Below are 14638 nucleotides of genomic sequence, written 5' to 3' on the forward strand. Positions count from 1 at the left end.
GGAGAGCAGTTGCCACCTCAAGAAATGCCGTGCAGGCCTGATGTGTAGTGGGTGAAGGCTGGCTACCTCAGAGTCTCCTTTGTCCTTGCAAATGGGTTCCGGAGCTCACACCTCCTGCTAACTGAAGCCCCAGGCTCAGCACATGCAAGGATGTGCAAGTCAGAGAACTCTTAGTTTACCCCTACAGGAGAGGAAGGGAATGTACTGGATTTTATAGACGAGGAAACTGACGCATACACCTGTGGCTGCCGTCCCTAGCTTAGTAGGCGAGTTAAGCGACACTGGGCCTGGTGGCACACACTTGTGACCCTGTCACTCAGGAGGCTGAAGCCGGTAGATCTTCACTTTGAAACCAGCCTGGGATACAGGCATGAGTATTCCAGGCCAAAACCAGCTCTCAAAAAATGATTTTAACAAAGTGTTAAGGGGGCCAGAGATGTGGCTCATGGTTTAGAGCATGGGCTTCTCTTGTAGAGGGCACGGGTTCTGTTCCCAGCACCCACGTGGTGGTTAGCAACCATCTGTAACTCCAGTTCTGGAGGGTCCAGTGCTCTCTTCTGGCCTGCATGGGTACTGCACACACATGGTGCACAGACACACATGGTGCAGACAAAATACTCATATACATAAAATGAAAAACAGAATCTAAAAACAGTGTTAAGGAATGCCCAGGCCTTTGCTTATAGCTTGCTGATTTGCAGGGAAACCTTCAGCCTTATGGACATGTGATCATGACTGCTCTCCTATAGCTCTTTTGACTTTCTGGAACCCCTCCCCTCCCCCCCCAAAATAAGACCAAAATATAAACAGAGGAATCAAGTTTATTTACCATCATTTTGGCCTGTACTCCAGGCTGTCTTTTATAGACAATCCTTGCTGCTCTCCGTATATCCGATACGTTGTCTGAGTTGAGAGGGACTGGGTGATGCCAATCTCTGACAGATAGCAATCACCTGTGCAGAGGGGAAACGCCTCTTCCTGTGAGAGCCACAGGAAGACAGTTAGCTTCCGGCAGGGGAGTTATAGGGGCCTTTGATCGCAGAAGTGGGCCGCAGTGAGGTGGGTGGTTGGGGGTTGAATTCGAAGAAGTGTTTTTATCTTGAGAGGAGACCAGGCTTGCTCTGATGAGCAGGGGTTGGGGTGCAGGGGAGGAGCAGGTGTGTGTGTGTGTAGAGATGGGGGTGCAGGGGTGTGGGGTGCAGGGGGGAGGGTTTCTCTGATCTCACTGAGTCTAATTTTCTTCATCTATGAAAGAGAAACAATGGCTCTGCCTAACAGGGAGAGTTAAAGGACATGAAATCGACAGAGAGGAGATGTCTACCATCCTCTCTTCCCGTTCTCTGCCGGCCCAACGGCAAGCGAAAGGACTGGAAGGGTTGCACAAACCCCCCTCAGAGCGCTGGGGAAGCAGACAAAGGAAAGAGAGGGGAGGGGATGCCCGCCTGCAGTGTGTCAGCTGCTATTTTATGCTGTTTAAATCTCGTGTATGGTGTACGGTGGGGACATCGTCTTTCTTTCATACATGAAGATGGTCAGGGCAGATAGGTGTCAGTGCCAGGCTTTGAATCAGAATGATAGCACACCCTGATCGGAGGAAGAAATAAGAACCAGAAAGGGCCTGTGGGAAAGAAACTTCATCACCCAGGGCCAGTCAGTGCTGATGGCCGAGCGCGACCTCCAGCCTAGGTGTCTTGCCTAGTGTCAGGCAGTTTCCTGTCAAACACTTTGCAGATGTCCTAAGGGCTGGGTTTGGGGAAAACTCTTAACCTTCTGGGGTTTGATTTGTTTCTCATTCTCCATATTCTCCCTTTCCCGTGTCAGCGGATACCGGCAAAAACGCGGTGAACTGTACCTACAAGAACGAGGATGACTGTGTCGTCAGATTCCAGTACTACGAAGACACCAGTGGGAGGGCTGTCCTCTATGTGGTGGAAGAGCCTGGTACGTGAGCCCTACCCTTAGGGAGGGAGAGATGACCCTGCTGGGCAGGAATTGTAACCCTTTCAAACAAAATAGGCCCAAGAGGTAAGGGGGTTTATATTATTAAGTAATAGCAAGAAGTGACTCACGGGGACTGGAGAGGGCTCGCGTGGTTAAGAGCACTTGCTGTTCTTACAGAGGACCGGAGCTTGGCCTCCAGGACCAAGGTCAGGTGGTTCACATCTAGCATGACTCTCAACCTTTCCATATGGGCTAGAGAATAGAAAAGGGTGTCATCCTCATTTTGCTTAGAGAGTCCAGGGAAAGCTGTCGGGGGAAGGGTAAAGAGGAGCCTGTGGATACCTGTGAGGTAACACACACATTAAGGTCTGAGCACGGCTTCCTACTCACCCCTGCCCTAGCCCAGGTCCTCAGCTCTTGGCTGTTGGCTCTGCACCTCACCTCACCTCTTTGCTGCACAATCTGCTGGTGATCCTGTTGGCTCACTAACCCAAATCATTCGGCTTAGGATTTTGAGATTGGGCATATATAGTCATCTGACATAGCCAAACAACCTGGGAGCGGGGCATGGTCACTTTCATGTTCTCAGCCAGTACATCCATTATTATTATTATTTTTTTAAATATACGCACTGGGAAATAGGATCCACAGGTCTAGCGACCTACAGGTGCCCTTTGACCTCGTGGTACTGGAAGTAAAACCTGGGGCCTCCTGTAGGGGCACTTTTTCTGCAGTCAGACTCTCAGCGGGGGTGGGGGCATATCTCCTACCCCCTGGCTCTGCCTCTCCTTTTACCCAATCCCCACAATTTCCAGGGACTCTAGCTTGGAGCAGCGCAGGCAGCCGGGGTCCTGAGGCATGGGAAGAGATTATTCTCTTTCTCTTCGTCACCTCATGGCTTTGCAGATGTTTCCTTTGGAGGACTGAGTGACCACAGGGCAGTAAAGAACGTTTGCAACTGGATTCGGCCACATGGAATGGGCCTCTGAACTGGGCTCTCTTCATTCTTGGCTAGGGCAGCCAGAAATAACACCATGTGTTCCGTGCAATATTTAGTATACACACGCGAAAATAGTAACCTGTTTATGGGAAGTCGGATCGATCTGGACTTCCTGTACTTTTGTTTACTACATCTGCCCACACTACCAAGGCTTGTCTGGCTTTGGGTCACACCCACTGGCTATGAGGGCCCTCTAGAGGCACCTGTCTCTGGTCTCCTGCCTCCCACTCCTGGTGATGACAGATTCCTCTAGAATTCCACCTGTGTTACCCAGACCACTATGTAAAAGTTTCACTGTGAGGTTTGAGGGTCAGTTCTATCCCAAGCTTTCAAAGAATTCACAGTTGTTTTTCCCAGAAGAACTGGGCCCCTTTGCTCCTGGTAATTTGGACACTGGAACCTCACATGCTCCCCCCCCCCCCCCCCAGGAGCCCCTTCATTATCGATAGGTTGTAATTTGGTGGGTTGGGAAATGGCCAGAGTGGTTTGTGGTAGCAGTTGTTTTTGTGTAGTATGTGGTCAGCTGAGGGTGTCTGTTTAGAGAAGGTGGGAGATGGAGTGGAAAGTGGGTGTGACTTCCTCTCCAGACACAGCAGCACCCATACATGCAAACACCTGGTTTCATGACACTGGAGGCTGCCAGTATAAGGTTATTTGTTAGACACCCGAGGTTTATGGAAAGCTGAGCTCTTTGGAATAGAATCAGCTGACCCGTGGATAAGTATCACAACTTCTGGCTGCTTTGGTTATTGGCTGGGTAGAACAAAGAGGTCAGCTTCCAGTAGGGTTACGATTTTAGATCACTAAATTATCTTGGCTGGTAGGCTTCCTGGTCCCCAAGGATGCGGAGAAGGGCTGTTGAGTTTACAGCTCTCAGGGATGTAAACATCTGAACCTGGGCCAGAGATGCACATGTCGACAGGACAATACATGACAAGGCTAGGTATGAGACACCACCAGTGACGATGGTAGCTGGTGTTTATCGAGGAGTTAACTTTGTGTCAGGCACTGTTCTGAGCTCTTGATATCTATTTCGCTCAATCATTCCTCATCACAAACTTTTGACTGTGAAGACGCTGTCCATTTTAAAGATGGAGAGGCAGGAAACAGACACTTAGAAAAGCTAGTTTATTGAGGGTCAGATAAACAGTGTAAGCATTAAAGCCAGTATTCAAACCCAGACAGTCTTGGCTCCTGAATGTCCAGTGGCACAGACCCAAGGACAAGCCACACTCTGCCTGTGCTTAGGGGACACTGGGGAGAGGACTCTGGTAAGCAGAACACTAATGTTCTGAATATAAAAGAGATGGCTGCTCCCACCGCTAGTCAGTGGCTGCTCTACAGGGATGTAAGTTCCAGGATTAGCAGGTGTAGGGGTGTGTATGCATGTGTGTGTGTGTGTGTGTGTGGTGTAGGTGTGTGTCTATGTGTGTGTGCATGTGTGTGTGTTAGCAGTTGTAGGAGTGCATGTGTGTGTGCATGTGTGTGTGTGTGCATGTACATGTGTGTGTGTGTATGTGTAATGCTAGGGATAGAGCTCAAGGCTTCATGGAAAATAGCAAGGTGTTCACCACTAGGCTTAGTTACTCCCCAAATCAATTTTTTATTTAAAAAAAATTGTTTTTGAGATTTATATTTAAGAGCATCTTGCCTCCCTGGATGTGTGTGTAGCATATGCATGGCTGGGTACCAGTGGAGGTTGGAAGAGGGGGGGGTCAGGTGATCTGGAGCTCTAGATGGGTCTGAGCCACCATGCGGGTGCAGGGAACTTAATCTGCAATAGCTTTGGAGCCATCCCTCCACACCGAATGGGTTAGGTTCAGCCTGAGATCCCCAACTTAGGGCACCCAGGGCAGATGACTGCCACCCTAAAGATTGTCCTTTTAAAAAAGTGACGAACTTACTGTTTCTGATGGTCCCATCTCCAGTTCTGAATCCCTCTGTTACAATCTCATTCCTGGGCTTCCATCTCTCGTGACTCCTGCTCTCCATCTCTGCCTCCCAGAGTGTCCCAAGGGTCCTGATATCCTGGTGGTCCTGCTGTCAGTGATGGGGGCCATCCTGCTCATTGGCCTTGCTACTCTGCTCATCTGGAAGCTACTCATCACCATCCATGACCGGAAGGAATTCGCTAAATTTGAGGAAGAACGAGCCCGAGCCAAGTGGGACACAGTGAGTGGCTCTGCTGAGCTTCGGGTTCTCCCGAGTCTTTGGTTCAAGAACCTGAGGTTGAGGCAGGAGATGCTCAGTGGTCAGTCAGCCCGAGGCAGGAGATGCTCAGTGGTCAGTCAGCCCGAGGCAGGAGATGCTCAGTGGTCAGTCAGCCNAGGCAGGAGATGCTCAGTGGTCAGTCAGCCTGAGGCAGGAGATGCTCAGTGGTCAGTCAGCCTGAGGCAGGAGATGCTCAGTGGTCAGTCAGCCTCGAGAGTTGTTCCCCAGTTATCCTTCTGTTCTGGAAACTGGGAAATGTTTTGACTGTTCTTTTTTTCTGTATGTGCTATGAGACCTCCCAGTCCTCTACCTTACAGTGACCACATGTCCTGATCACTGACCACACATAGAATATTGTGACGAAGGGAGAAGCTTAACTCTCCAGTTGAGGGGACAGGGCAAATCTGTATCAGGAACATGTAACACACTGTATAGTGGCGATGAAGTCCAATGTTTAATCATGAACGGAAAGTGACATAGTGGCGAACGTCTCCTGAGGGCTCTGCAGAACTATTCTAAACACTTCTGACACTTTATCTCTGTAGTAACAGGCCCTTTTGATGGACAGTGTTATTCCTATCCTATAGTGTTATTCCTATCCTATAGTGTTATTCCTATCCTATAGTGTTATTCCTATCCTATAGTGTTATTCCTATCCTANAGTGTTATTCCTATCCTATAGTGTTATTCCTATCCTATAGTGTTATTCCTATCCTATAGTGTTATTCCTATCCTATAGTGTTATTCCTATCCTAAAGTTAAGGAAACTGGGGGCAGAGAAGTAAACTAGTTTGCCTGACAAAGAAAGGGATGGGGCAATACAGGAATTACTTTCGGGGTCAACCTCTTAGATGTCATGGCCTTACATCTGTTCACCTCATTTTTTTCTCTTTCCCTTTAAATGAGAGATGGTAGCTTGCAAACCAGGATCCCCTGGAGACCCCAGAATGCCATTTAACCTGATTTAATCCAATCAAATGAGCATCTAAACAACAAAACCCATGTGTGTTTGGGCCCTGGTCTGTTTTCAGAGGTCAGGGGACAGTCTGCAGGAGTCAGGTTTTGTCTCCCACGTGGGTTCTGAGGACGAGCCTCAGCTGCATCAGGCCTGGCAGCAACCGCCTCTGCCTGCTCTCCCAGCTCTCCCCGCTCTGCCAGCGCGCCAGCCCGTCAGATGAGCATCTTTTTGAGAACTGTTTATTTAACTTTAAGTCTAACTTCATTTTTTTCCCTAGACAGCCTGAGAATGCTGATGTACAGCGTTTGAGCTGCTGAGAGACTTCTCTAGATGTCTTGTCATGGAGGGGATGTTTTAAATTTCTTGACTACCATTAAGGGGGATTCACTACTTTTTGTTAGGAAGTAATTTGGGAAACCTGGTGAAGGCACGCAACAGGTCCATGGGTAGCAACTGACCCGAGAGATGAGATAAAAAACAAGTTAGGAATTAATTCAGCTAGAGCTGCGCTCTGTGTTCTGACCCACCTGCTACATTTTCCCTTCTGGCTCCCATCGACTGGCACTGCCTCAATGAAGGGAAAGAAAGAGTAGGGACAGAAGAAGAAATGGGAGAGGCAGGGCCAACAGTATACTATTCTGGGACTGACAAATATCTTTCATCCCAAAGTGACTGACTGAATTAAAAACCCTTAGAAACAGTGGCAGACCAGCAACACAGCATCCCTCTCCCCTCCTTCTCCCCTATCTCTTCCCATCCTAAGAGTAGATGTGTAAATGTAAGCATTGGTTGATTTTTGACAGTTCACTCCAGAGAGGGACATCTTGGATAAAATTCCTAGATGATGTTTAACTGTTTGGGGTAAGGAAGTACATGGAGCTGACCATGGATTCTCCTCTCTTCCCTCTGCAGGCAAATAACCCTCTGTATAAAGAGGCCACCTCCACCTTCACCAATATCACCTACCGGGGGACCTAATGAGAAGAGGTCATCCTTAGACCATCGTCAGATGATGCCAGGACTGTGCGAGTCTCTGCCATTATGTTTACAGAGGACATTTGTGTGTGTGTGTGTGTGTGTGTGTGTGTGTGTGATTTGGGGCGCGGGTTGGGCTGGGCTGGAAGAATGTCAGTATGTGGGAATGTATCTCTCTCTGTGTGTACTTGTGTGTATGATGAATGTGGGGAAATGTGTAATTTAAAACTTGTGATGTGTCTCAGGCAGAGCTCCACAGCCTTTGTCCTCAGGACCCCTCCCCAAAGGGATTCTTCCTGCTTAGCTTGAGGGGACTCATGATGCCCGGCAGATGCTCATTACGCCTGAGAAGCTAGCTTGCCATTCTCCCAGAAGAGAAGGGCAGGGCTGAGGTTCCCCCAACCCCCATTCCAGAGGGAGTGATGCCATGTCTTGGTTCTATACTGACTTTGTAATTTTCTGGTTCTTGGAGCTGACTCTCACCAGCTAAGGTAGAAAGTGCTTGGCGTTGAAGCTCGGCTGTATCGTCCGTGCCTCTGCCCACCTCCCCTCCCTCAGGCTGATGGTTGAGTTCGGGGAGAATCAAGTCCTCAAGAGTTGCCTGTGGTTTTTGCCAGCACCTCAGTCCTGCTATGGTTCTCTCATAAGGAAAGTCCTTGTCACCTGGCTCTTTGGCCTGTTGAGGGTGAGGATTGCAAGGCCACTCAGAGGTCAGTGCATGGTCTGGGGGGTGTGCTGGCACCTTCAAGTTCATAATCACAGCCATTCAGAATTGCCTCACTGGTAGCTCTTCCCAGGAGATTTGTGAACATGTGTCATTGTTGTGTCAACACCATCTCTTACCTCCTGCTTCCACACCCTCATGGACACGGACTTGTGCTATGTGCTAAGGCTCTCTCATGGTCAGATGCTTTCTCTTCAGGGGAGAGTGCAGTGGTCAGAGCTGGAGGTCCATCCCCACTCTTCTGGCTTTCTGCTCTACTTTCCAGGCACCTCTACACACCTCATCCTATGCCTCTGTGTGATTGCTACAGCCATCCATGGGGGTGCTTGTGTGTATCTACCTCTTCGGTGTCTTGTGAAGGAGTCCCCTGAGTCTCCCATGAGTCTTTTGAGCAAAGTACCAGGGAGGAGTTGAAAGGCCAGTCAGAGCTGCATGTGTGGCCTGTTCTCCTATGGGCTGGACAACCTCATTTTATCTCAGCCTTTAATCTGGGAGGCCACAAGTGCAATTTTATTTTATTCCCTATGAGGACACTCAAAACTATGATGAGGCCCGATCACTCTAAAGGAGCACGTATATAAGCATACTTGCATTATTATATTTGTAATTTTGTATGATGACAAAGAAGAGCATAAAAAAACCCACACAGACTGTGTGGCATACATTCTTAGTAGCTTGCCAGTTAGTTGCTGGGTCTGTAAGGGGCTCCCCTCTTCCTGGAAGCATGTGAAGATGGTTATGTGGACACACTGAACCTTTCTCGAGGTTTCTCGACTGGCTGTTCTGTTGTCCCAGCAAGTGTGGTTTGCTCTGTTGGCATTGACTTAGATCTAACATTAAAAATCAGTGCTTACCATCCAAAGACATGAGGCCTATAAACAGCATCTTGATGATCTGAGACATGAGTCCTGGCCTTGGGATCGCTGTCCAAACATCTGAAAGTTAATTCAGGAAAGCCATATTTTCCCCTCTGGGGTTCAATATTCTTTTGGATTAGGTAACTTGGAAGGTCTATTTCAAGTATCAATATTCTTTTTTTCTGAAAGATAGGGTCTCATGTATCCCAGGATGGCCTTGAACTTGCTAAGTAGCCAAGGGTGACTTGAACTTCTGATCCTCTTTTTCTACACTTCTCAGGTGCTACAATTACAGGCATGAGCTATCCTGCCTGGTTTATGCAGTGTTGGGAATAGAACCCAGGATGTCACACATGCTAGGCAAGAACATTACCAACTGATCTGTATTCCCAGCTTTGGTATCAACATCCTAAGATGCTGAGAGTAAATACGGTATCAAGCATGTGGTCCAGATTCTGTGTGTGTGTATAAGGGGACTGGAATGTTGGCCAGTAGTAGAACAAGCAGTTATGGAATGTCCTGGGTTTGATTCCCAGCACTGAAAACTTGTGTGTGTGTGTGTGTGTGTGTGTTGTGGGGGGAGAGGTGCTCTTGCTTGTGTTTGTCTTTCAGTTTCTAGACTGAATGCCTTGGCTTTCACGAGAGCTGATGCTATTCTTATAACTTGTCTCAGCAAGTCTCATTCCTTCTCAGAATCCCTTCATCTTTTGTTAGTGGGTGCATCTGAAGTAACACTTAGTTTTTATCCAATTTTTCTTTCTTGTTCACTCTGCATACGGTTGCATCTGCATACCAGGGAGGACCTTCAGTAAGGAGTGGCTGATCCAGATGTTGGTGTGCTGAGCAGGCCTTGAGTACAGGAATAAGCCAGTGACTGTCCTATTAGGTGCCCTTGGGTTACTCTTGGCTTAGGTGGTGGGAGTATAGTAGAAGGACAGGGAAGATGGTCAGAAATCCATCCTTTAGCTACTAAGGCAGAGTATGTGAGAGTAGAGTGGGGTTTTCTTTAGAGAAGATTGTTTAGGTGAGGAAACCAGCAGGGGAGGAGGAAAATATAGTAAAAGGATGAAAGGTGAGTAGGAACCTTGTCTGTTTCTGCAATGAGGCTGGTGGTGCTTGAGCGGCAACACCGGTCAGTACACGGGCTTATCTGTAGCTGTTCTCTCCGGAGGCCGAGGGACAGTCTGAGCGGTATCCAGAGAATGAACATCTAAATTTGCTCTGGCATTGAATACGCAGCACAGAGCGGCTGTGCCTGTCCTCTTACAGGTGATTTCTGTCCAGTCACAGTGTCTGAGGACAACAGGAACAGACAGAGAATGCCTGGCAGGTTGCTCTGCTCCCAGACTTTCCCTCAGAGATACTCATTCTGACGCTGCCCTTGACATCAGGACCATTGTCTTTGTCCATTTCTGGTGGAAATTGCTTAAGTGCCTTCCTGCCACCCTCCCCACCTCCTCTGAGTTGTGTAACAGGGAATTAAATGTGCTTTCCAAAAGAACTGGCCTGAGACTACCCCATGTTGTTATTTATGTTTTCGTTGGGTGCAAAGAGTGTCACTGCTTTAAAAGTGACAACTTTATAGCAAAAGCAAGCTTCCGGATGTAAAAGGATGGTGCTGGAGCCAGCTTCCAAGTCCAGAACTTTGATATTTTCAAAATGAGCAAGTTACTACTTTTTAAAGTTTTACTGTTTTTTTAAAATTGGGTGTTATTTAGGATCTTTTGCAAACAAAGCTGAATGCACTGTCAATATAGTCTAGGTTTTGCGGGTAGGAATCACGAGTAAAAGCTTAATGACAAATGACTTGTAGGACCGTTTACATGCCAAACTTCTACTTAAAATGGCTAGTGGCAAATTATAGTATCACCTAGAAAGGTTTTTTTTGTTTTTGTTTGTTTGTTTGTTTGTTTTTTAATGCGGTTGCGAGGCTGCAGAGATAGCTCAGTGCTTAAGAGTGCTTTCTGCTCTTTCTGCTCTTTCAGAGGACTGGTGTCCAATCCCCAACTACCTTCAACTCCAGGCATAGGGAATCCCTTTCAGGTTCCCATGGGTACCTGCATACATACGTATATACACACAGACACAGACAGACAGAAACACACATGTGTACACATATACACGCTCAAAGAAAGGAAAACTGACAAGACTCAGAACCACAGCCATATACCCTGAGAACTGTCGAGTAGTCCTGCTGCTGTAGGTGTGTGGGTACACAAATCTGGGGAATGCAAGTGAGTCACTTCCCAAGGCCTCTTGATACAGTCCTGAGACACGGGAAACCAAAGGTAGGGGAGGTTGCTGCCAGGGAGAAGGACATACCTTTTCACAGTAAACCTTGAAGAAAAAGTATACACTAAAATAATGTTTGGAACATAGCATGGTAAATATACAAGCGGCAACAGAGCTATTGTCAAGTTTTCTGTACTGTACACAACTGATGTACTTTGGCAGCAACACATTTACATGTGAATAAGAAGCATTTTTTGATAGCTATGATAACACCTAGTGACATGAAAATTCAGCTCTCTTACAATCTCATGAGACCACTGTCATGTATATAAAACGTTGTCATATATAAGGATTGAATAATAAATGCTGAGACCCACAGCCATACATTTTACACACACACACACACACACACACACACACACACACACACACACACACACACACAGATAGTAGATAGGTTCCTTGGAACACTCAGCTGGTACATTTAGGTGGGTAGGTATCACCATGAAATCTCCCCTCCCCCCTCCAGAGCTCAGGGACCCCATGGAAGAGAAGGCTGACAGAGTGTAGGAGCCAGAGGAGAAGGAGGACACGGAGGAGACAAGGCCCTCTAAATCAGTATGAACTAAACTCCTATGAAGTCACAGAGACAGAAGCAGCATGGATAGGGGCTGTATGGGGCCACACCAGATCCTCTGCATGTGTATTGTGGTGTTCAGGTGAGTGTTCTATGGGACTTCTGAGTGTGTGAATAACTGGGTCTCTGATTCTTGTGCCTCCTCTTGGGCTCTTTTCCTTCAGTTGGTTTGTCTTGTCCAACTTTGATATGATAATTTTTATTTTATTGTGTTGTGTTTTATTATCCCACAGAAGCCTGCTCTTTTCTAACAAGAGACAGAAAGGGAGTGGACTGGGATGGGAGGGGAGATGGGGAAGAACTGGGAGTAGAGGGAGGGGAAACCATAATCAGGATATGTTATGTTAGAAACGAGTCTATTTTTAATAAAAGGGGGGGAGAGAAGAAAATCTGAGGGCAGAGCCCAGCAATCTGTGTTTTAATGCCCCCTCCCAATGATTTTGCTGACTGCTTGTTTGAGAGTAGCTAACTTTAGAATGCTTGATGATAGCTATGTTGCTGGCATATCCATGTCCTCTTGACATAGATGTTTATTATTAATTAGCTCAGTTACTACACTGTAGACATTTATTGGACAGATTCAGAAAACCAAATATTAACCTGGGAAAAATCTCTTTAAACCTCTCTTTTTAAAACTTGTGTGTGTGTGTGTGTGTGTGTGTGTGTGTGTGTGTGTACCTGCACTGCGTGTGCACGAGCACATACACATCACAGTATGTATCTGAGGTTAGACGATACCTTGGTGGGAGTTGGGTCTCCTGTCATCAAATGGGTCCTGAGGATTGAATTCAGGGTTTGGTGGCAAGTGCATTTATTCCCTGAGCAGTCTTGCCAGCCTTGAAAATCTACTCTTGACCTATTTTCATCTTGGAATTCTTGAGTTTCTTCATATCATCATATGTTCCTTAAAAAACAAACATGAAAAACAAAACAACAAAAACTAAAAGAAGCAATATGTCTGGATCCCTGAAAAACCACCGGTATAAGGCTACTTGAGTATAATAACTCTTTTCTTTGCCTCATAAACTCCTTGTATAATGAACATTTGGGGCTGGGGCTGGAGAAAAGGCTCAGTGGTTAGGAATACGTAATTGTTCTTTAGAAGACACAAGTTCAGTCCCCAGTACCCACATAAGGCCTCTCACAACTGCCCGTGACTAACTTCTGAGGATCTCATGCCATCTTCTGGAGTCTGTGAGCACCTGCACTCAAGTGCACAATCCTTCCTCTCAGAATTAACACCCCCCCAAAAAAAACCAACTCCCCCCCCCAAAAAAAGAAAGGCTTGCCAGAATGTGAAGAATGTGACAACACATGAGGCTAATCCCAGCACTTGTGAGATGGAAGCAGGCAGTTCCAGGACAGCAGGGGTACACCGTGAGACACTGTCTCCAAAAAAATCTTAAAACAAAACAAAACAAAACAAAACAAAGCATTTGGGGATGGAGAGATGGCTCAGTGGTTAAGAGTACTCACTGCTCTTCCAGAGGACTGGGTTCACTTTCCATCATGAAACATGGTGACTCACAACTGTTTATAACTCTAGCCCCAGGGGATCTGATGCTCTCTTTTGGCCTTCTAAGGCATCAGGCATGAATGCAAGGTACAGACATACATGCAGGCAAAACACCCAAACACAAATTTAAAAAGCCATATATATATTTTTTTTTTTTGGCAACACAATATTCAGCATCATAAAGAGACTTGAGTGGATGTAGATGACCCATTGAAAGCTGAAATCTCTGGGATTTGTCTACAGCCAAGTCATCCTAAACGGGTTCCATCTTGTCTGAGATCTTATGAGAGTCTCCTTGTTTTATTTACATTTAGACATTTGGTAACTAAATGTCCAGGGATGGGATGTTTATGCTAGTTTATTGTTTCTGTGACGAACACTTGAGAAAAGTACTTATTTAAGGAAAGAGTTATTTTAGGTCACGGTTTTGTGCTTTCAGTCTGTGGCTGGTTTGGGTCCATTTGCTTTTCTGTAAGGAGGAAACATTGTGCGGGAGGGGCATTGGGGGAAAGTGTTCTTACTCCATGGTAGGCTGAAAAAGAGGAAGGGCGGGGGATGAGATGCCGTTCAAAGGCAGACCTCCAGTGACCAGCTTCCTCCAGCTAGGTCCTCTCTCCTGGTTCCCACCACCCCAATGCCATCAAATTATCAGTCTATCAGTGACTTAATCTCTTGACTAGATCCAGAGCCTTTTATGATCTAAACGCCTCCTTAAAACTCCTCTGATTATTGCAATGGGGATGAGTCTTTGATAGATAAGGGGTGTGTGTGTGTGTGTGTGTATTTTGTATCCAAACCCTTATATTCTGCCCTCAGAAGCTTATGTCCATATACTAATGGAAAATGCATTTAGTCCGTTTTTAAGGATGCACACACCATTAACAGCTTTTACTGTCCAAGTCCAAAGTCACCTCTGAAGAGGTTCTAAGCTGGGACATCTGGGAAAGAAACCAACAAATGGGGTATTGTTGCTTTAGGAAACAATGGGGACCCGTATCATGGCTCAGCCAGTGAAGTGCTTGCAGTGTAAGCCTGGTGACCCGAATTCAATCCGGGAGCTGAACAGAGGTGGAAGGAGAGAATCGACTCCACGGAGCTGTCCTCTGACCTCTACATGCACGGTGGCATATGTCTGTCTACACGTCACATGCACACACACGGAAGTAAAGAAATAATGAAAATTTAAATAGGGTATTTGGAGCATAGAAAGAGTGAGACAAAGGCCTAACTGACCCCAACGCTACAAACTGTCCCAGAGTTCCATGTCCCGCATCTGGTTGGCCTTGGGAGCTGTGATGTGCTAGGCAGCCCTGTCCCTGTGGCCTTGCCTGCCTGGCTCCTCTGGAAGGCTGGGCCTGCTTACTGCCTACAGCCTTCTTCAGAAGAGTCTATGCTCCTGTCAGACAATCTCACAGAGTCTCCACTGCAGCTTTGGCGGCGGAAATCTCCTCCTCCTCCTCCTCCTCCTCCTCCTCCTCTTCCTCCTCTTCCTCTTCCTTTCTTCTTCTTCTCTTCTCTTCCTTTCTTCTCTTCTTCTTCTTCTTCTTCTTCTTCTTCTTCTTCTTCTTCTTCTTCTTCTTCTTCTTC

At 46.8% G+C, this 14638-nt stretch overlaps 1 protein-coding gene across 1 annotated transcript in view; it reads left to right on the top strand.

The window, feature by feature from the left end:
• The window catches only part of Itgb3 (integrin subunit beta 3), a 57233-nt gene extending 46760 nt beyond the window's left edge, over positions 1-10473 (top strand). The window contains exons 13-15 of the mRNA XM_021212782.2: positions 1822-1941; positions 4947-5113; positions 7023-10473. Of these exons, the coding sequence (XP_021068441.1) occupies positions 1822-1941; positions 4947-5113; positions 7023-7088 (353 nt within the window). The 3' untranslated portion in view covers positions 7089-10473. The remainder of the gene's footprint in view (positions 1-1821; positions 1942-4946; positions 5114-7022) is intronic.
• Positions 10474-14638: the final 4165 nt, after the last annotated feature.

This window comes from Mus pahari, chromosome 14 (genome assembly GCF_900095145.1).
Source record: "Mus pahari chromosome 14, PAHARI_EIJ_v1.1, whole genome shotgun sequence".
NCBI classification, from domain to species: domain Eukaryota; kingdom Metazoa; phylum Chordata; class Mammalia; order Rodentia; family Muridae; genus Mus; species Mus pahari.